This window comes from Peromyscus maniculatus, chromosome 21 (assembly GCF_049852395.1).
Source record: "Peromyscus maniculatus bairdii isolate BWxNUB_F1_BW_parent chromosome 21, HU_Pman_BW_mat_3.1, whole genome shotgun sequence".
Taxonomy (NCBI): Eukaryota; Metazoa; Chordata; class Mammalia; order Rodentia; family Cricetidae; genus Peromyscus; species Peromyscus maniculatus.
In genome coordinates this window covers 33,142,906-33,166,315 of record NC_134872.1, presented here as the reverse complement: position 1 = coordinate 33,166,315, position 23,410 = coordinate 33,142,906, and the positions used below count along the sequence as shown (strand labels likewise).

The window sequence follows — 23,410 nt, the reverse complement described above, 5'->3', positions numbered from 1 at the left end:
CCTATGCTCATCCCAGCACTGGAGAGAGGGAGAGACGGAGGGAGACAGAGACAGAGACAGGGACAGAGACAGACAGAGAGACAGACAGAGAGGGAGGGAAGAAAGGGAAAGGAGGCAGGGGAAGGAGGGAGGGAGGGCAAGAGAGAGATTAAGTTTTCTAGAGGGATTGGAAAAAGAAGGGGAAAGACCCTTTATAATTTCCAGAAAAACAGAAAGAAAACCACCAGGGCTAATCTTGAGGTCACAGGAAGGTCATCAACGGCAGTAAAATGTTGAGACACGCGGAAGAACAGCACAAACACATCTTTTCAGACCGCCGTTTTCACTTTGAGAACATTTCCAATCTAGGACGTGCTTGTTGCTTGCCTCCAAATATGCCCTTGTTGGGACTTCAGCTGAACCCTAGAATCTGAAGAGTCAGTGATCTGAAGGGACACCCCAGGGCCTTTGCACAGCTGGAGGTAATTCTAACCGGCAGGGTCCCTACTGAAGGCAGCTGCCTTCCCATGGCTCCTTTGCATGATCTTCTACCTAACTGAGGAGACGCTTGGCTGTCAGCTTCCCGTACTAACTGCTTCTCAAGCTGTCTGATTTCGGAGTGTAAGTGGATTTGCTCATCAGTTACATCCAGTGCGCTGAAAAGATGTTCTGCTTTGAGACTGTTAGGTGGTCCTGTGTCTACTGTGTCCTTTCGGGTCCTTACAAATGAAGTCTGGAGGAGCGGACAGCAGGGGAAAGATGGCTGTCACACAACGTCCCAGAGAAGGCCAATTTCCTCACGTTTGCTAATTTCCCCGACAGTTCCGTGAGATAAGCACCCTCATTTGACAGATATGGGAATGGGGACTCAGAGGCGGCAGAGCCGCTTCCTGTCCCAGAGCTTGTTGAAGATGGAACCAGGCCTAAACCCAGGCAGAGTTGCTCCAGGGTCCTGCCTTGAGCATGCCACTGAAGGATGCTGTCGGACCTTCTGAGCTTCCAGGTCTTTCTGATAGAACCCGGTCAGTCAGCTCTATTCATCACCCTGAAGGGCCTGATTTATTAAATTTCCTTTAAATACAGTGTTTATTTTAAAGGTTGTCCAAATAAATCCAATACTCACCCTTTACTACAATTTTACCGTCCACACTTTCAGACACCTAAGCCAACCACAATATAAAATTATTAACGTGAATCTCCAGAAATAAACAATTCTTGAGTTTTAAGTTGCAACACATTCTGAGGAGTGTGACAAAAATCTCAAGACATTTCACTTTGTCCCAGACGGGGCACGAATCTTCTTTTGTCACATTGATTATGCAGCTCTCAGCGGTGACATGCTATCATGCTGACTTTAGGACTTGTACAAATCACAACCTCAGGTGTCCACCAGGAATCCCGGCATGCACCCAGGGGACAAGTAGAATTATTATACCCGTGATGCCTGTGCCCATTACAAAGTCTGTGGGCAGATTCTACATGGAAAAATCTGGAAAGGTGGTTTGCTCGTTACAACCTGAGAAATCAGGCCAATGGTTCATCTGATAGAGAAACTTGTGTGCAGGCCTGATCCCTGGGTCCCATAAGCCAGAAGAAAACTAACTCCCTGGAGAGTTGTCAACTAACCCCTACACAAATACACAGCTACCCACACATACCTATGTTCACACACACAAGCACAAGGTAATAATAATAATAATAATAATAATAATAATAATAATAATAATAATAAAAAAATGAACTTAAGCATCCTGATTTGGAGAGTACTGACTTGATACATTTTTAAAAATGTATTGTTATTATTATTTTGTAGACAGGGTGGCCTTGGCTGGCCTAGAATTTGCCATGTAAACCAGAATGGCTTTGATCTCGCAGAAATCCACCTGCCTTTGCCTCTGGAGTATTGGGATTAAAGGCATGAACCACCACACCCAACACAAAATCTCATATTTTCAAAAGAAAAAGAAAACTTGAAAATCATTCCAAAGGGAAAGCATCAAGCTTGCAAGAGGCCATGAAAGAAAGAATGGAGTAGCACGCTTAGCATGGACGGGTCCAGAAGGGCTGCAGGCAAGGTCTGCATCATGCTGGCAGGAAGAATGGCCTCCTCCTAACAGCCCCCTACTCTACTGGTGCGCAAGAACTTTCTAGAACACAGTAGGAGCATCTAGATCTCCCCTGGGTACATGAGAATCAGAGTCTACCTGAGAGCTCACACATGCAATCCCCCAAGCAAGGATCTCCTAGAGTTTCTGTTTAAAACCCCTTCCCACATTGAGAAATTGCATTCTGAAGAGAAGAATTTGTACTAATTCCATTATTACTTCAATGTTTCCCTCCTAATTAACTAGTAAAGCCAATGAGTAGCCCATGAATGTGCTCAGAGCTCTTGAATCAACCCTCCAGGCCACACCTGCTGTCATTATTAGCTTTTAGTTAGGTAGAGATAACACCCGAGTATGGACCTTGATGTCTGCAGGTGAGGATGTTTGATATAATCGTCTATTCCGTGTTTAACCCATAAATATCCCAACCTTGTCCTCGGGAGTGGACCTGAAACTTCCTCTTACATCTCTACAGGCTTGTGGAATAAACTCTACTGGGAAGCTCACTATTTCAGTGACTGGCATACTGTGGTGGACAGGGACAGGGGATACAGTGAGTCTGCCTCAGTAGCACCAGGAGGCTGGACAGGAACTAGAGAACAAATACTACGGCACCATTTCTGCAGCATACTTACTGCTACTGGACAGGAGAAAACCAAGGACCTTTTCCATCAAGGGAGACAGTTGGCAGAGGTCAGGCAAACACCCCTTATTCACAAGACTGACCACTGAGAGACCATATGTGACCTGAAGACCATGGCCAAGGCTGTGTGCAGGTGGGCAGGGAGCATATAGCTTGTTGGTTAGGAACCTTCCATGACTACTGCTTCCTAATCCCAGCCCTCAGGAAGACCTTCAACTCTTCTAAGCCTCAGAGGCTTCTACATATGATGGGATGAAAACGTCCTTATCAGTGGGAGGGCCCTAGAGGGGTCTAGATAAGGCAACAGAGTAATTTCCAAGTGCCAGAGCCAAGTAACTACACAGCAGGTGCATGACTATTACTGCTCTCATCACAGCGCCCCCTCAAGGTACACTGGGGTATGACAGCCTGCCCAGCATTAGGACTTCCCTGGCAAAGACATGCATGGAATCTTCAGTCTGCTCAGTCTGAGGCCCTTTGTTAAGGGCATTAATTTTTCAGATGCATAGTGCTCTATGAGAAGTCTGTTTTTCTTTACTTTCTGAGGTTCAGAACTCAGGTTGATAAAACAAATCCTATAATCAGTACAATTTTTTTGTGTGCTACTGTCTACAGGTGTCCAAGAAAAATTAAGAGGGATGTAGTATTGCAGGACAATAAGATCACATTTGTATTGTGACTTCTCAGCTATTCCACCGGTTGTCAGAATCAATGATCTCCTTGCCTTGGGTATCATGGCATTTCCAAAGAGAGGCTGAATGGGGAAGAGGAAGAGAGCGAGGTGGCTGCCCGGGACAATTAAATGAAAAGATGTATACTGGCTACAGGGATGGGTTCTCAAAATTCATCTATCTCATTTAAAATTTAATCAGTACCTCAAAATTAGCCTGATTCCCAGTGGCGTGAATATATCTTAAAATTTTACACAGAAGCGTGTCTTCCGGAGAGTTGAGTGCCATCCATGGAGGCTGGACTGCTTTAAGAAGACAGAAGACTGAGTGGCCATTAGCTCAATTAAGAACCCCACCCTCCTGCTGCAACTTTTTACTTTACTTCCTGATGTCACAGAAACATTTTTTTTTTTTTTTTGGTCACCGCTTCCTTCACAAAGTCAACTAGACAACTACATTTGACATTCAAGAAAAGCACAGCAACCAGTGTAAATCCTCCAGTGCAAAAGTCTCACTTCAACCCAGCGTCTCTTTGTTCCCAAATGAGGAAAATCACGGGGCAGGACCCACACCCACGGATCTCCAGTTGCTGGTGTGTGGGTTGAAAAGTTCAGCGCACTAGCTTTTGACCCCTTCCGCAGGCTTGTTGACTTTGGCCCCTCGGTAGAAACTCTTGTTTATTTGTGCATAAAATGTCTTTGGAAGGAAGACTGGCTTTTGGGGTCTTTCCATGAAATCATTCTGGAGAAATGATAAGTGACTCTTGTCTTGTTTTTACTTCGGCCACCGGTCAGGGATGACTAGGCCCAGATATGCACAATATTTCCTTTACACTGGCATTCGTCATCAGAACAGTATGTAGACCTCTCGCCAACTTAACTCTTTCTTCCCCAGAAACGGTTTTTATAAACTACTTCTTTGTGTCTCAGTCTACGGGGTTGTCTTCCACACTGACATTTTTTACTGATATGTCCGTCACGAAAATGGATAGAGAGGGCGAGGCTTGTGAGAGGCGTGTGTTAGCGAGAGCATCACAGAAAGAATGGAAAAGGAATTGGAGGAAAAGCGGAAGCATGGGGCTTACAACATGGCAGCTGCCATTCACGGTGGAGACTCTGTGTAAGGACACTTATCACCATAACCCCACTCAGCAGACACCTGATCTTCCATTTTACAGATGTGGACAGGAGCACAGAGGGGTCAAGTAGCTGGTTGAAACTCAACAGAAAGGCATGAGACTGTCTGGCAGCTGTGTTAGAATACTTGGCCTATTAAATAATTGGAGAGATTGCTACTGTCTGGATCTCAGGTTTCCTCCAAAGTCCTATGTCGTAAAGGTTTAGTTCCCAACCAGGAGCTATTGGGAGGCTGTGGAACCTTTAGAAGATAGAGAGGCCCTTAGATGGTTGGGGTGTGCCCTGAAAAGGGGGTTGTGAGACCCTGGCTCCTGCCTCCTTCCCACTTTGTTTCTCAGGTTACAGAGTAAGCAGTTTTGTTTTTCCATGTGCATCTACCATGATGGGTCGCCGTGGCACAGGCCTCAACAAAAGTGGTGTGCCCATCCAATCGTGGAGGGACCCCTCTACAGCTAGGAGCCTAAATGACTCTCTCTAAGCTAATGATCTATGCTACCATGATGGGAAGCTGAGTAAAACACTTACCACCCGGAACACAGCATACACTAGCAAGAACTGGAGAAGGGAGGAAATGCAATTCGAGATGGCTCAGGTCAGCTGTTTGCTCGCGGTAGTCAAACCTCTGGGCCTTTTTAATCATCTGTGTGACACAACTGATAAGTTCCCTCTAACACTCCACACAGCACTCCTGTTCTGAAGCTGAAGCTACCTGGCTGCAGCTTGGCTTTGAGTGGCCCAGGTCCACGTCCTTCATTTCTGTCCCCGATGGAAATCCTTCCTCAACGCTTCGATGCCTAGCAACTGAAATTACCGGCACACCCATTTGGCTACTCTTTTCTAGGAGACCGATGATAAAAGAATGAGCAAGGGGCATGCACTGGACATGCCTGAATGTTTCTACTACAGACAGAGCCTGAGTCAGTCAGTCAGAAGTTACAGATTGATTTTTATAGTCACGGAAGAGAGTGGCAATCCCAATTGGTATTATATTCCATTGGGTAGAAATCCCAATGGAATATAAAGTACTGATAGCAGAAATTAGACAGGACAAGGCCACAAGTTTCCTTTGAGACCCTAGGGAATCCCCTAGGGACTCTGAAGTGGCTCCATTCAGTAATCAGTTCTGTGGCTGTGGGGGTGGCAATCACTTGAAGAACTTTTCTAGTGTGTTCTAGGAGGGTTTTTTGCAGGTAAAGATATCAAGAATCTTGCATGGACCCCACTATAGCTGGGGTCTGAGATGTCCCCCCAAAGGTCTATGTGTTAAAACCTTGGTGTCTAGCTTGGTGCTGCTAAGAGGTGGTAGGACCTTCAGGAAGTGGAGCCTGGGGTGGGGGATGTCACTGGGGATGTGCCCCTGAGGGGAATATTGGGGCCTTAGGCCTTTCCTATTTCTTACCAGGAGGGGAGAGGCTTTCTCAGTCTCATGCTCCTGCCATGGTGTGCTGCCCCAAGGTGACAATGCCAGCTACCCAAGAACTGTGAGGCAAATGAAACTTTTCCTTAGGAGTTGATAGTCTCTGGTACGTTGTCACGTAGATGGAAAGCTAAGACAGACCCTCCATTGTGGGACCCAGGTTAGGCTATGTGTGACCTTTCATCACTGGCCAATGAGCAGGAATGAAGACGCTTCTGTCACCCCATGCTGTGCTGTCTGTGGGAAGCTGCTGGTTCCTTTGTTGTATAAACAAAACACAAACCCCACTCTTCTACCCCAAGGGAAAAGAGTCCACCATACCCCAAGGAGGTGGCTGCTTTTCTGGGTCCATTTATCTAGGGGGCTGACTAGATAATGCATCTATACATTCGCTCCTCAAATATTTACTAAGCAGCACCTGTTCCCTGTTAGTCACCAAGAGGCAAACAGCAGGGGCAGGAGAAGGCTTTCCCATTGCCTGGAAGGGTGGGGCTAGATAAGGGCCCTAGTAACCAGCACCGGGAGAGTGGACTTAGAACACCAACCAGACAGCCTGGAAAGGCGCTCACCGGATGGGCAGGGACTGGATCGTGGAGAAAACAGCTCTGCCCAGCCTCGTAAGAATTCAAGGCCACCAAAGGGGACTTTCTTAGACAGAGCCTACGAGGAGATAGGGTCCAGGATGCCAAGAAGTAGTTTGGTCTTGGGAAGGCCTGGAGGGTAGGGGGGATGGGGAGGGGCAGGGAGAGTGGTCAAGAGCCAGCCCACAGCTACCTTGCAGTCGCAGCCAATGGGTGTGCCACACTCCTCACACGTGTTGGCGTAGAGCTCCTCGAAGCAGGCCACGCAGTGCGGGTTCTCCTCCTTCAAGATGTACTTCTTGCCGTACAGAGACTCGTTGCAATGGTGGCAGTCAAAGCGTTCAGTCATGTTGACCCCCGACTCTACAGCAACCTGTGAAAAAGGAGGAAAAAAACCCACACTTCAGACTCAGGAACCCTCCGCGTCCCCTGCCCACGAAGGCAATGAATCGGACGCGACGTTCAATGCTCAGGATTTCCAGTGCAACACTTTTTTAGCTGGAGGAGTTTTGTGTTTCCAGGCACTCCATGAATTCAAGCAGTCATTACTGACTGGATCCGAATGTCGGATTCCAGAAAAAGCAGCAGCACCTCCGCTTTACCCTAGCTATGGGTAGGCTTCCAGTGCCTGACCCTGCCTCACCTCTCTGCCCTCAAAATAGAAAGGCAGGCACAGAAACAATATGTCTATCTCTATAAAAAGATTTTCCATGTGCTCTGCTTTATGAATAGGAAGAAAAGCATGGTGGTCCAAGGCAAGGGTATCTGACAGGGAATTCTGTAGTCAGAGGCCAGGAGAGTCTTGACCTTGACCTGAACCTACACTGGGAAGTACAACGTAGACGAAAAACCGCCAACTTCCTTTAGGGAGTCATTTCCCCTGGATGAAAAGGTCTCCCTCCCTCCTTCAGCTCTTCAGGTACCGGGAGAGCAGGATAAAGAGGAAGAGGAAGGCTTGGTTCCAAGAACAGGGATTAGCGCACAGTTGGGAATGCAGTGACTACATTCAATGACTTTCCAGAAGACACCTCAAGCGTTGCAAAGGGGGAACAGGAATGCGTCTCCATGCCAGACACGTTGCATTTTTCCAAGATGAGTATGCAGTGTCAAGAGAAAGAGAGGTTCTGTTGGTGGAGGAAAGGAAGTGACTGATTTTCACCTCCCCCCAACCTTAAGCTATCATCCCTAAAAATCATGTTAGGACTAGTTTGGATACAAAAAGCCCATTCTGGGAATAATGGCGCGAACAAAGGCTTCGGTACATTGAAATTTTAGACTTGATTTTTTTTTTCCAGGAAATTTTTAACTGGCAATAACTAATATGTTAAAAGTGAAAAGTTTTACCAGTCATTAAGAGGCACACCGGCTAGCTGGGTGACTAAGCAGTATTTCACAAACTCTAAGCAAACTCAACTCAGTTTCCAGTCACTTTAAGTCATTTGAGGGTCAACTCCCAGAATTTGGCTCTCTGAGGCAAGTACAACATTGCTGTCTGGTTTATGATTACAGTAAATTTGATAGTAGCTATTAATTTGATACCTTGTGTACACAAGGTTGCCGTGACTATAGCTTTTGTTATTGGTCTATGTCTGTGTTTATAGAATAATTTGCTTCCAAGAGCACAAAACACGCAGCTGGACACATGTGGCAAGCTACTTCCTTCTAAATTGCCCTTCCCGGAGTTAAAGAAAACTGTCTGGACATTCCTGTGATAGCATCCCGAGATGAGGCTCTTGAGTGCTTGAGTTATTTTTCCGAAAGACGAGATATGAATACCGTTTTTGCTTAAGCTATCTGGGTCTGTAGCAGCTACACTGGCAGATGACTTCATGCTTTTCCTTAAGTCTTCAGTTATTGGCCTTGAAAGTGCCTGCTCACTTATTTCATCCCAGGGGGGAGTCAGCCTTCCAACATATATGTTTTTCCATTAAACTTTGCCGTTTAGCAGTGGAGTGAGATCACTGCCTATTCTGTTCACACAAACAGAGGGACAACGGAGAGCGAGCTAACTATTAATCAGGGGACTGTGAAAGCTGGAAAACTACTCCCCAGATGATCTAAAACATCGACCTCATTTTATGGATGGAAAAATCGTAATTCAGAAATGATGATGAAAAAAGAGGAGTCTCTCGTGGGCTCTCCCGAGAGTCACCTAGGAAAGTCAACTGATCTGGAAAGGAGGTTCTGAGTTTAGACAAGCACCAGCCCTTCTGCGGGAAGGAGGCTATCTTACAAGCTATGCGGCTTTCTGCATAAATAGCATGTCTGTATCTGATGCCGGGGAGAGGTACATGCTTCTTACTCTGGTCATGATGCATGTGTTTTCCACCTCATCTGACTCTATCGGTCGAGTATGGAGAGAAAGAAATATCTAAGGGTGTAACCTCTGAGAATCTACATCTGTTCAAAGTATAAGGCCATCCCGTGCCAAATATCGCCATCGTTGACCCCAAGTCCCCAGCAGGGATGATGCAGCAGCTACATTCTGCTCTGGAGGTCTAACAGAGATGATGCCTTTGGCCCCATTTCCATGGAATCCTTTCTCATGATGGTTGGATTCATTCTGCCTTGTTCCTTATATTTTCTAAGAGGCCACTCCTGTCTCCTGCCTCAACCAATTAGTGTAAGGCAAGTTAGGAACTACTCTCACTAGTTAGGGACATAGTAAGACAACAGTGAAGTCCTCTCTTTAAATTATCATCATCATCATCATCACCATCATTATTTGGTTTCTCAAGAAAGGCTTTCTCTGTGTAACAGCTCTGGCATAGTAAGACATACAATAGTGAAGTCCTCTCTTTAAAATATGATGATGATGATGATGATGATGATGATGATGATTTGGTTTCTCGAAAAAGGCTTTCTCTGTGTAACAGCTTTGGTTCTCCTGGAATTCACTTTGTGCAGGCTAGCCTCAGACTCATAAAGATTCCCCTACCTTTGCCTCCCAAGTACTAGGATTAAGAATGTGCACCACCACCACCACCTGGCAAATTAATTTTTATAAACATACAAAATAATAGATTTCTCTTTTAGTTTTTAAAAAACTTTACTTACATATATGTCATATTTACTTCAGTGATTTGGTAAGTATTCCTGTGAATATACTAATACTAAACAAAAAAAAATACACATTAACAACAGGAAGCCATAGCAGTAAGTAACTAGAAGCCTGCTTTTCTGATGATTAACGTGGATCATTTTTCAAAATAAAATGTATATTTTTCACCTATGACTAGCTCAGTAACTATAATTTTTAACATGTGAGGTCCTATTTTTTGTGATGTAGATGTCTTTCAGAGGTTTTCAGTACTTGAGACAGACAACCATAGGCATCTTTGTATTCATCTCTGATAATTCCTAACAAGTTGGCTCTTCCCTAGTTGGAGAAGGAAGAAAACCCCAGAATTTGAGACCATCGTTATTTTAGAAGTGTGCTTATGTGTCCCCCTTCACTGTCATGTTGTGTAAACTAGAATCTAGAAAATGAAGGAGTTTAATAGTTACGTTTTTTTCCGTTGTTGGTACAAAAAGCAGTTTTCAGGGGAGAGGGTTTATTTTGACCTATGATTCAAGGGGGACGCAGCTCAACATGGAGGCAGAAGCCTGTGGGCCAGAGTGGGAGATTAGCTGCTCATGTTGCATTTGCAGCCAGGAAACAGAGAGAGAGAGAAAGAGAGAGAGAGAGAGAGAGAGAGAGAGAGAGAGAGAGAGAGAGAGAGAGAGAGAGAGAGTCCGGGGTGTGGGGATGGGGGAGGTGAAAAAGAGAAGGGGAAGAGGGGTGGGAACCAGTTTGAATAACTTTAAGCTCAACCTTCAGTGACCCACTTCTTCCAGCAAGACTCCATCTCCTGAAGGTTTTATAATCTTCCCAAACAACACCACCAGTACTTGGGGACCAAATGTTCAAACACAGCAAATGTTCAAAACGTGAGCCCATGGGGGTCATTAGGTAAGGAGTATGGAGGTGCTAAATAACTTCCTGAATTTCAGGGGTGGTGGTTAAGGATCAAATCCAGGGTCTTCTCACTCCAGGTATCACCATCATTCATTTGTCTACTTATCTTTATCATTTTGTAGGGTTTTTTTAGAGTATAAATTCACTGTACATGGTGCTGTGTTAAATGACATTTTATATAGGTATATATGTACTGATGTGCAAGCATCTCTGTGATATATAGAGTTGGAGTCCTGTGGGTAAATGTCTAAAAGTGGCATAACTAGATCACATGGGAGATTTATTTTTAGTTTTCTGAGGACCCTCTATACTGATGTCCACAGTAGCTGGACTAGTTTACATTTGCACCAGCAATGCATAAGGGTTCCCTTTTGTCTACACCCTCGTCAGCATTTGTTGTTAACTGTTGTCTTAGTGACTGCCCTTGTGACTGGAGGGAGACGGAATTCCAATGGAGTTTTGATTTGTGTTTCTCTGTACTGAGGCAGAACTTTTTTCATGCTTGCTGGCCATTGGTGTTCTATCTTTTAAGAACGGGCTGACTATTCATTTTGCTGGTCTTCTTACCGATTGGATTGTTTGATTTCTGGTTGTTTAGATTTTTAAAGATTATTTGTATATTCTAGGTATTAATCCTTGGTCAGAGGTATGATGAAGATTTTTATCCCATTCTGTATGCTGTCTCTTTGCTCCATTAGCTGTTTTCTTGTCTCTGCAGAAGCTTCTCAGTTCCATGAGGTTCTATTTGTCAACTGTTGGCCTCATTTTCAGAGTGACTAGAGTTTTATTCAGAAAGTCTTTACCTATGCCTGTATCTTGAAGTGTTTTCTTCCATAGTTTCTGGTCTTACATTAAGGTCTTTGATCCAATAACGGACTTATTTATGACATTTTCATATATGTATATCTTTGCTTGTATTTGGCAAGCACCAATTTCCCTTTTCCCTTTCCTCTCTGGTCCCTTTACTCCCCTCAAATAGTCTCCCTATGCGTGCGTGTGCGTGCGTGCGTGCGTGCGTGCGTGCGTGTGTGTGTGTGTGTGTGTGTGTGTGTGTGTGTGTGTGTATGAATATATGTATATATTTAAATCTAGGTCCCATCTCTGAGAGAAAACATGCAATGCCTTGATAGGTGTCCTCGTGTCAGAATCAACAATCCCCAAGGTAATCCAAGAGCTTAGAGGGGCTTGCCTCACTGTTACAAGGAGCTTTTAAAACCCATTCATGCTTTTTATTTTTATGTTGGAGGCTGGTCATTGACATAGAAGCATGTGCTTATCATCAAGTTACATCTGCAGCCCCAGAATATTCTTTTTGAAAACATGCATGTTTAAAGCGACACACTCATCTTCAGCCATCTTTTTTGAGACTGACAGTTATCTGCTTTGCTAATGAGGGACTTTATGTCATGCTTCATGAGGAAAGACATCCATCGTGTTATATTAGAAATTCCCTGTAAATTTTCATTTTTAAATCCTACAGAATACCTGGTTGTTCTTTCATTCACTCAAAAATGATCGGAGAAGCTGGAATGATGTACTGGATGTCAGACAAGGGATTGGGGCTGCAAAGATGAGAGAGGAACTGGTGGTATAGAGGAAAGCCCTGTGTCGATTTCCAAAGCTCCAGGCTAGGAGCTCAGTGGAGACCCACGGTCTTTAGCAAGAGCTACCTCCAGCAGTACCAAACTGGCTGGCTGGAGGGGAGGCACTTGTGCTGAGAAGGATGGTCAGGTCATGCATGCTGCAGGCAAGGGTGCAGAAGGCCACACCGTGGACTATGAAACAGCACTGGACATACACATATCAGGAAGATGGACCATAAGCAGATGGGGCAGGGAGGGGGAGGTTCAGCCAAAAAGACAGCCAAGGGTCAAGGCAAGGAGGAGTTGTATGCCTGGTTTGCTGACTGTGGTATTCCCTGTAGCAGCAAGATTTCACACACCATTTCCCAAAATCTGCATGGCACTGAGTAGAGAATGTTTACTGCGTGGAAATGACTTTGTCATGTAAAACTGGGGGAGACAAAATAGGAGCAATGCCTGCTAAGAACGATACCATGCTGACTGACAGAGTCTAGTTTTTGTTTGTGGTGCTCCCCGTTCCCCCCCCCACACACACACACACTCCACCTAGGGTCAAGGCTCAAACCCAGGGCTTTGCATATGTTGGATAAGGACTCTACCACTAATCCATACCCTTGCCCTTTACATTCCAAAACATCTTTCCAAACATACAAGTAGGTGAGTGAGGTAGTTTGAACAAGAATGGCCCCCATAGGCTCACATGTTTGACTGCTTAGTCACCAGGGAATAGAACGCTTTGAAAGGATTTGAAGGACTAGGAGGTGTGGCCTTTTTGGAGAAACTGTGTCACTGGGGGTAGGCTTTGAGGTTTCAAAAGTTCATGCTAAGCCCAGACTCTCTCTGTCTCTCTCTGCCTATAGATCAGGATGCAGGACTCTCAGCTACTTCTCCAGCACCATATCTGCCTGCATGCCACCATGCTCATGGCCATGATGGTAATGGACCAAGCTCTCCGTTAAATGATTTCTTTTGTAAGAGTGACCTTGGTCATGGTGTCTCTTCACAGCAATAGAATAGTGATCAAGACAGGAAGTTTCACCGGGCGGTGGTGGCGCATGCCTTTAATCCCAGCACTCGGAAGGCAGAGGCAGGCAGATCTCTGTGAGTTTGAGGCCGGCCTGGTCACCAAAGAGAGTTCCAGGAAAGGCACAAAGCTACACAGAGAAATCCTGTCTCAACCCCACCCCCGCCCCCCCAAAAGAGACAGGGAGTTTCTCACTCAACTGTGTACAATCAATTTGTCATTTCTGAACTCTCCTCCCTCCCATCAGGCTATATATAATTCCTGCCCATTACCAATTGCACAGGAATGCTGAAAGGATTGAGTAAGGGCATGCAGGGAGACACCTGAATGTGAGGTGTGCCTGCTGACTGAATCAAATCTAAATTACAGGCTACCAGACTTCTCAACCTTCCCAGGATTAAATCATCCTCTGATGTCATTCCCCTCCAGCTGTGAGCAACCAGGGTATTTGAAGGAGCTGGATTTTAGGGCCCAGACAGGAGGCCAGACTCAGCTACCTGCATGGGGAGAAGCATGGGTCCAGGAAAGCTCAGGGGTCTGCACTGGGGACAAGGGTTTTGACCTCTGTGTCTGCCCTCAGCCAGCTTCCTGGCTCTTGCAAAATAAAGGTTCAGAGGTCAATGGAACAAGGTTACCTAGGGCTCAACTACTGTTAAAAAAAAAAAAAGAAAAGAGAAAGAAAAAAAAACGACAAAGCCTACACAAGCCAACAGGCTCACAAATGCAGTTCTGTTTATAAATTTTCGCACAGAGAGGTGTCAGAGCCACAAAGAGAGAAGAGAAACATGAAAAGCAGCTAGAAAGGAGAAGGAGGGAGGGAGGGATGAAAGAGAGAAAGGAAGGTGAGAGATGGACCTGTAGCCAGAGAGCTCTTCTCTTGCTTTTCTGCTTAAATGAGAAAGATTTTCTCGACAGTCTGAGGCAGGGGCTGGGATGGTAGAAAACCTTTTATTGGCCTATTGGCCTAGGTCTCTGAGTTTCAGGTCAATCCTTGTGAAATAAGGTGGGCCACCATACAAAGAAAGAGTCCCCAGTAAACACCCTTCTCAATACTTCTTTTACCTGTGTATTTTTACTAACCCTAGAAGGGCCCACTCAGATCCCAAGTGATGCCAATCACGTTTCATGTATATTGATCTTACTGTCTACGGCTCTCCTCATGTAGCCATATCTAAGGAGAAACCTGTGACCCTTCTGGAGACCCAACCACAAGACATATAGAAGAAACTACATTCAGCCAGGTTGGGACAAAGTTGATATCCCTTCACTCTTTCTTTCATTTGTTCAGTCATGAAGGACAGGGTCTTGTTGTGCAGCCCAGACTGACCTTAAACATGCATTCATTCCTCATGCCTGTGACTCCAGAGAGCTGGGATTTTAGGCATGGGCTACTGGATCTGGCTCTCACTGTGCTGATCTTTGAATGTTGTCACAGATTTAGGAAGGAAATCTCAATGCTAAGAAGTAATTCGGCACAATTCACTAATAAAAAAAATAAGAAGTTGGTCAGTTGGCTGTGGGCTCTTTGTAGGAATAGGGTGAGAAAACACAGTGCTTCTCTAGTCACTACATGACTGTCTGTGCCACTCAACCAAAATATTGGGCAGGAGCATCATATGTCATGAAGACCTCTCCAGCAGGGAGCACACACAGGGCCTTTGTAAATAAGTATAGAACAAACAGAAAAATGAATAGATGAGCAAATGCATAAAAAGCCTTAGTAGAGTGCTGGAGAGTTTGCTCAGTGGTTAAGAGCATTCGATGCTCTTGCAGAGGATCCGGGTTTGATTTCCAGCGCCCACATGAATTTTCACAACCGTCTGTGATTCCAGCCCCAGGAGATCTGATGCCCTCTTCTGACCTCTTTGGATACCAGGCACGGATACAGTGCGCAAACATACATGTGGGTAAAATGCTCATGGACATACAATAATAAATACATCTTAAAGAAGAGTATCTTGTAGGAATGTGGGCAAGGGTCAAGAGTGAAAAGGTAGAATGCTTTGTATGTACAATCCACCCAAAAGTAATTGTGGTTTGGCATCTGACACCATTGAGATCTCTCCAACAATAGATCCAGGTCTTTATGCTTTCTCTCCAACACTGTTTTTATCCCTCCTTCCAGATAATTTGCGGCTCCCCCAGGAGGAAGAACTTTCTTGCTGTGCTTGGCCTCTGAAGCCAGCCAGTACGCAGCTGCATAGTTCAGGCTGCAGCCTGAGTAGGTCAAGAAGCAAAAAGCCAGCCAGGAGACACTCCCAGGCCCTGAGAAAAATGGACAGATCCAGACCTGGGCTGCAGGGATCAGCAAAATCCCCTGGTGGGTGTCGTGTTTGTAATCAATGATACTCCGCCCAAGCCCAGAGGCATAGTACTCTTGCACCAGCACCTGGTTGGAGGACATCTGCTCTGGCATGATTTGTCTTCCCCTGGACACTGATGGCCAACTCAGCTCCCTCAACACCGTTCTCTCTAATCTAAGTGAGTCTAATTAAGCTGACTTAGTATAAGGAGAGATTCTAGTGAAAGGGATGCGAATCAGTTTAAATGATACCCGTGCATCTAAATGTGTCTAAAAAATAGAACAACCTACCTAGAATCCACTTGAGACCAACCTCTGTCCATCTGGATTGCAAACACTTCAGATTATAAAGTGTATACTTATTGACTCACTTAGCAAGCCCCTCATTGGATAGTGCACCTAAAGGCTGAGGTCAAGGTGGAGCATTGTGTGTTATATACAGTAGTAACTTTAAAAAACTGAAAGTGGAGCTGGGCGGTGGTGGCGTACGCCTTTAATCCCAGCACTCGGGAGGCAGAGGCAGGCGGATCTCTGTGAGTTCGAGGCCAGCCTGGGCTACCAAGTGAGTTCCAGGAAAGGCGCAAAGCTACACAGAGAAACCCTGTCTCGGAAAAACCAAAAAAAAAAAAAAAAAACCTGAAAGTGGAAACAAATCTCAGCTTGACTCTGAGAATTTTAAGATACATTTTGCGTTTAAGGGGAGGGGGGTGCTATCTTCTGAATGATCCTTGGCTTATTCAATAATGAAAGCCAATAAATGTCAAATTTCTCATCTAAAGCCCACCAAAATAGGATAGCTATATATATATATATATATATATATATATATATATATATATATATATATATATATATTTTTTTTAATGTGCTTCAGACTTTTTAATCCAGTCGAGAGAATGTACTGAGTAACTGAGATGTCCCTGGACCAGGTAAGGCATGGGGGAGCTGAAATCAAAGGCACTCTGCCAAGCAGCCCCAGCCTGATTCTATGTCCAAGTCATCCTTTAAGACCCTATCACAAGCTGGGTGGTGGTGGCACATGCCTTTAATCCCAGCACCTTGGGAGGCAGAAGCAGGCAGATCTCTGTGAATCTGAGGCCAGCCTGGTGTACAGAGTGAGATCCAGGACAGGCATCAAAACAACACAGAGAAACCCTGTCTCAAAAAAAAAAAAAAAAAAAAAAAGACCCAGTCACAACAGTTATTCTCAAAACATGCCCATTCAGTCTCCACAAGAAAACCTGGTGAAGCCAGGAAGGGCAGGCTGCTTCAAGTTCGTAAGTCTTACAGATGGAGGGAGATTCCGCCAGATGGCTCTACCACGGCTTGCTTTCGAGGGTGTGAACCAGTGACTGGATGCTGTCAGCTTCCACACCTACAGAATGAAAGCCAACTGCTCGGTCTCAGCAGGCGCCTTCTCTCTCCAAGGCACTAATCACTAGCAGCTTGATCTTCATCTGCCTGGCCTCCAGACCCCAGCCTCAACTGCTTACCCAGACCTCCACTGGCCTTTTCCTCTAGCCCTCCCCATTCCAGAACAACTGCCCCCTTCCTTTTCACGGCAGCCCTTCTCTTTGGTGGTTCCGCCTCGGTGTTCCATATCAGCGCTCCATCAAGAGAGGCTGCCATACTTCCGTCCACTCATTCACTGATTGCCTAACTCAACCGGCTCCAAAGGCTGCAGCAAGCACAGGTCTATATCCTCTTTGACTGACAGTCTGGTTGTAGCACATGCTGTTTTTGCTGGCTCCGGGGACACTGTCTGACATCCTAAACGCTGCAGCTTTGTGTTCAGATGTCCCGTAACTCATAGTTCTGGAGATTCAAAGGCCTCAGCGCTGCTCTGGTGAGGCACTCACAGAGGACCAGAGAGAGTGAGATCCACACTGCCAAAGGAAGCAGAGACTGAGAGAGATGGGTGGGTACCACAGTCCCTCCCGAGGGTGGGCCTTCTGTTGACGAGGCGCCCCCCGCACCTCTTTTTTTTTTTTTTTTTTTTTTTGAGACAGGGTTTCTCTGTGTAGCTTTGTGCCTTTCCTGGAACTCGCTTTGGAGACCAGGCTGGCCTTGAACTCACAGAGATCCTCCTGCCTCTGCCTCCTGAGTGCTGGGATTAAAGGCGTGCGCCACCGCCACTGCTGCCGCTGCCACTGCCACCACCACCACCTAGCAGCCCGTCTCTTAAGTTCTTTCATTTTTTATTTTTACATAGTGTGTGTGTGTGTGTGTGTGTGTGTGTGTGTGTGTGTGTGTGTGTGTGTGAGTGTGTGCAGGTGCCCACGAAAGCCAGAAGAAGATGTAGGATCCTTTGGAGTAGAAGTTATAGGGAGCTAAGTGTTGTGTGTCAAGTTCAGACAGACCCTCTGTAAGTACTCTTAACGGCTGAATCATCTCTCTACCCCCCAAACTCCACTCCCTACCTCCCGACATTTACCCAAGGATAACCAAGCTTCCAAACACATGAGTCTTGGAGAAAAATCATATCCAAACCGCAGCTGCTTACAAACGGGGAAGCTGGTGTGTGGTGTTTTCAATTAGCATGGTTCTCGTAGGCTCATATGTTCGAATGCTTAGTCACCAGGGAGCAGAACTCTCTGAAAGGATTGGAAGGATTAGGGGGTTTGGTCTTATTGGAGGAAGTGTGTCACTAAGAGTAGGCTTTGAGGTTTCAGAAATCTATGCCAGGCCCAGACTCTTTCTCCCTGCTACCTGCGGATCATGATGGAGAACTTTCAGCTACTTCTCCAGCCATCAGTCTGCCTGTGTGGGGCCATGCTCCCCACCATGACGGCAATGAACTAAGCCTCTGAAACTGTAAGCAAGCCCTCAATTAAATGCTTTCTTTTGTAAGAGTTGCCTTGGTTATGGTGTCTCTTCACAGCAATAGAACAGTGACTTAGACACAGTGTATAAGATGCTAGCCCTCCGGGCAGAACAGGGGTAGAATCCAGGCCTCTTGGCCTTCTGAGGGTTTTTGGTTTTTGTTTTTGTTTTTTGTTTTTTTTTCTATATCCTGCTGGGCATTTCTCTCTGCAGTTGAGATTTGCTCAGTATTGAAGGCATTTAACAATCTTGGGTCAAAACATGCAGCGTCAGGCCTCAACACAATATTCATACAGTGTGGCCCGGTACAGAGTCCAGCTCTCTGGAGGTAACTCTGAAGGCTATGTCTACAGCCTGGGAAACTCTGGACAACAAAATTACTTGGATCATTCTGTTTCTGTTTCTTTATCTGTGAATAAGAGGCTATAAAATGTACACATGCTTTGTATAATGTACAGGAAAGCTCCTTGTTATCTGATTCTTGGGGAGGAAACTGAGGAACCAACAGATTTTCCGCCTTAGGCCAGCCATGTGGGCTGAGAGGTCCCAATGTTAATTCTGGCCTCTTGGTTCTGTTCCAGGCGCATCTGCCAGCCAAGCCTTCTAGACCCATCCATGTTGAATCTGTGAGGCTGGTTAGCAAGGAGGCAGCACAAAAGGAAGCAAGAACAGGGGCCACCAATGCTGCACACTGTTCTTTTAAAAACTAGAAGAGAGCTGGATCTGAAAAAAGAGTGAGGAAAAATAAGTGTTTTAAAATTTGGTTTTGCTAACCTTTAGTTATTAAGTTGGGAGTTCATAAACTCTAAGACTTAGGGCAAATTATTTTGGGGGGGGGGCGGAAGGAGCCTTGAGGGAAAGGTTCTAGATCACCATAGCTCCAGGATGTTGTAGGTCACTCCTGCAATTGCAAAACTTTGGAGGCTGAGGCAGGAGGATAGGCACCAGTTTGAGGTCACCTGGGATGCCATGGTAAATTTCCTGCCTATGCAGTGAGGTTTTATCTCAAATAGCAGCAATAAACACACACACACACACACACACTACCACAAGCAACCTTTCTCTAATACATTACTGCAAAATATACATATAAGCAGAGTAGCACAGCATGAGACACATTTAGAGTAGTGCTTTGAAGACAATCTCATATCTATAAGCCCAAATTGTAGTTCATTACTTCCCAAAATAGGTGTGAGAAGTGCATGCCACAAGTTGGTTTTACCAAAGACGGCTGCTGTCTATTTCATAAAATGCCTACTTTGTTGAGTGCCAGAGACACAGCCGAAGACTATGGAACAAATATGGCTAAGTCTTCATTTAAAACCAGAAACAGCATTGACAAGTTTCTTACCACAAGACATCACAAGACCGCAATCTATCGGTTAGAATTCTTTTCATTTAAAAGTGTTATTATTATTTTTTTAACCCTATGCCTCAGGTTTTAATTTTGTGGATGAGTCAAGATGTGTGGTCACAGGCAAACTCGACTTCTTCCCAAGGGAAATGCCTGGCCATCCACGTGCTGACCAGCGTCCCTTCCATCGACTTGAGAGACCAGTCCCACTTTGTCCCTGGGGGGATTGCCTGTGGGTGGTTCACCCTCTCGTCTTCCACCACCTGGCGGCGACCCACCTCTCTAGGGCTGCAGCCCTCCCTCTGGACACCAATGTTCCCTTCCCCACCATTCCCCATGGGTCCCTGGCACTCAGGATTCTGAACCTCTCTGCCCCGCATCCGCTCTTCCTGGAGGTGTCTTCCCGTGGATCAACTCCCCGGTTCTGGGGTCTCCCCTTCAAGACTCCCCTTCTTCCCCCGTGTTTCCGGTCCACCGTCTCCATAACTCGCCCCCTCCCCTTCTGGGTCCCTCCCCTTCATTTCGAGTCCCCATTCTGAGTATCCCCTGCCCTAGCTAGGCTCTCTTCTCCCCAGATCTGTCCTCTCCGTTTTAGGTCCCCATCCCGGGTGTCCTCTGCAAAACAGGGCTCGCCTACCGGCCAGGATCTGTCCTCTCCGGGTTGGGTCCCTACCCCGGGTGCGGTCTGCAGAGCCCTGCTCGGGTCTCCGGGGTCTCCGCTCCGCGGTCGGGGTACGCCGGCCACCGGTGTCTCTCCACGCGTGCTAGGGCAGCTGTCTTGGTGGCTATTCTTGTGTACCAGGCCCGGCTGTGGCTGGGCGGCGGCAGGAGTGCGCACACACGGCGGGGCTGGGGTCTAGGGCACCCAGCGGACTGTGTCACGGCGGCGGCGGCGGCGGTGGTGGTGGCGGCGGCGGCGGCGGCAGCTCAGCAGGCGGAGTGCAGCCCGCGCCGCTCCCGCCCTCTAGAACCCCCGCCGAGTCATTTGACCATATAAGGACACACGCGCCGGGGCGGCGGGCTGGGCGCGCGGGCCAAGGGAGCAGGGCGCGGTGGCGAGCGCCCCTCGGTTGCTGGTCGTCGCGTGTTCCCCTGCTGCAGCTGCTGCGGACCCTTTGTTTGACTTAACGCTCTTCCTCGCTTCCTGGTGTTTGGCTCACAGGATCAAGCCTAGCTGCATGGCCGGGCCTCGGCTCCGGGGGCCAGTTGCGGTGCAGAGCAGAGGACTGTGGCTACTGCCATCCAAAGGAGGAATGACATGGGTCTTCTCTCACCAGGACCACCCCTCCCGCCCCCCACGTTTTGCAGGGTCTGCGCCTGGTCACAGCCTGGTGCAAGCTTGGATGGGTCGTTTGGAGACTTGGGGCAGGAACGATGTGTGCGCATGCAGGGCATGGTGGTCTTCTGGGACTTACCTTGCAGACACCTCTCCATCATGGAATGAACCCAACCAGTGACCTAAAGAATCTTTAATGAGCCTGTTCCACCACGGAGCTGACTAAGAGAAAGTCCTATGCCCAACACTCGGGGTTAGAGAGCTCTTGACATTCAGTGGTTCCAGCCCGGCAGAAAGCAGATGAAGGTCTTAATGTGTCCTTCATGCTCAAAGCCAAGGTCCTCTGCACAGAGCTGGCCCTTAGTAGGGACAGGAGGCAATGTCCAACATGGTGGTGGGAGGAATAGGTATCCCCAAGCCTAGGAAAGGCGACATCTGCTCTTGAGTAGGTGGTGGAACCACATGTAAACATGGTGGCTGATGGGCATGTGGAGAGGCAGTGAAGGCCTGGGTTAGTGACTTCTCAGTGCTGTGACCTGACAGAAGCAACTTAATTGAAGAATGCATTTGGGGGTCAGTCTTTCCCCCTCAGTCTCTGGAAACCTCTCTGGAACCATCCTCAAAGTGTCATCTAGAGATGTGTCTCCTAGGAGATTCTAAATCCAGTCAAATCGGCTGAAGAACCAGCACGATGGTAGAGGTTTTTGTGGGTAGGCACGTCATTTTCAACGCTCAAAGAGAGCTCAGGGTAACACATTTTTCAGAGAAGGCAGGGAGAACCGTGTGATGGATGGCTTTCTTCTGGCTGATACTTCCTGACTGGTGCCTCCAGAGGGTCTCCATATTGGAATCTCGGAATGTGAGAGGCAAGGACATCAGGTCAGCTGTCACTTACTCAGTACTTGCTATATCTGGCCTCTCCCAGGATCCTCAGCCTCTTTAGGTAAAGTTAGTTACCTCAGTTATGGGATGAGGACTTTTGCTCTAGATGAGGCGAATGGTTTTTATATCAGTGGAGATTTGCACTGGTGTCTATGGGATAGCAAGGCCATGTGAGTATGGTAAAGGATGAGGAATTCTCAACTCCTGTCGCTCACTCAGGTGACTCCCCAGGGTTAACACTTTCCTCCAAAGAGGGTGTGCAAGCTGGAACTGGACACGGGGAATCCATTCCACTCCTGTCCCCATCTTCCAAGTAAGGCAGTATTATCCTAAGTGAATTCCCACTGATGGTCAAGGTAGGCTATATCTTAGATTCCAAGTAACGTGCATGTAGACAGCCCAATCGCTCTAAGGCTTCTAAATTTACTTTCTCTATGTAAAAGCTGCAGATTGCAAAATCGTCCAGGCCTGAGATGGTGAGTCTTAAGCCTTGGCTTTAAAATACGGGTTCAGAGAATAATGAAACACTAATCTGCATGTGTCCTCTTCCTGCTTCCTTTTATTTGTTTAAGGTTTGTGAGTTATGCATTGAGTTCTATTCTTAGTAATATAATTAGTTATGTAAAGTTTCTTCTACTAACTGCTGCAGCTGTGCCACGCTGATTCTGTTACGTTGCTTTCTTTCTTACAAGTTCTGTGACTTGTTTTTGTATTTTCCTTTTGACATCAGAGAGGAATTAAGTACCTCTAGGGGCATATGGTCAGGAAAATTCAGTCCCTCAAAACAGACTTACCCATTTCTACAACAATGCTGTGAAAAGAGAAATCATGAGAGAAGCCAAAGGACCAAAAACCAAACCAACACCCCCCCAAAAAACAAACAAACAAATAAACAAAAAGCCCAACTAACCACAATTCATGTTCGGATTTGGATCACAGAACGAACTACTAAAAGAAGAAATTTTTATGAACCAATCTGACAAATTCTGGCATGGACAGGATATTTGATGACATTAATAAGTAGTTATTAATAAGTAGTAGTTTATTTTTATATGAAATTACATATGCATGGGTTTTTTTTCTTCTTCTTTAAACTCTCTTACTTTCCAGAAACTTTCCCAAGAGCATTGACTAGTGAGGGAACATGTCAGGGTTGAGTCAAGATAAATGGAGACAGAGGAAGTAGATGGAACCAAGATGCATATGCAAAAAGGTTTCACCCATGGGTTTTTTGTTTTTCTTTTTTTTCCGGAGCTGAGGACCAAACCCAGGACCTTGCACTTGCTAGGCAAGCACTCTACCACTGAGCTGAATCCCCAACCCATAGTAACTGAAGCTCTATGGTGAATGTTAAGAATTCATCATACCTCTCTTTTCCCTTCGCAATGCTTGAAGAAAATCTCAGGATGAAAAGTCCTTACACTAAAAATGCACATACTGTTGGCCATTCCTAGGCTTTCCCCTTAGAGGCATCTACCTTGTATGTACTTGTTCCTAGACAAAGCGATATGCATACAAGAGCAGGCCCTGCAGAATTGTTTGTCACAGCAAAAAAAAAAAAAAAAAACAACAAAAAAAAAAAAACTGGACCAGATCAAGTGTCTGCCAACAGCGGACTTGTTAAACATAGCATGGTACATTTTCAAATTACTTATGAGTGTAGCTGTTAAAAAAGT

At 46.2% G+C, this 23,410-nt stretch overlaps 1 protein-coding gene across 2 annotated transcripts in view; it reads right to left on the bottom strand.

Annotated features, from left to right (window-relative positions):
* Nucleotides 1–23,410, bottom strand: part of Fhl2 (four and a half LIM domains 2) — a 78,181-nt gene that overhangs the window by 25,488 nt on the left and 29,283 nt on the right. Inside the window, exons 1-2 of one of the 2 annotated variants that reach the window (XM_006986063.4) lie at nucleotides 20,214–20,455; nucleotides 6,726–6,905 (exon numbers count right to left, since the gene is read on the bottom strand). In XM_006986063.4, the coding sequence (XP_006986125.1) occupies nucleotides 6,726–6,881 (156 nt within the window). In that variant the 5' untranslated portion in view covers nucleotides 6,882–6,905; nucleotides 20,214–20,455. Of the gene's footprint in view, nucleotides 1–6,725; nucleotides 6,906–20,213; nucleotides 20,456–23,410 lie in introns of those variants that run through there. The other variant, XM_006986062.4, reaches the window with a different exon arrangement.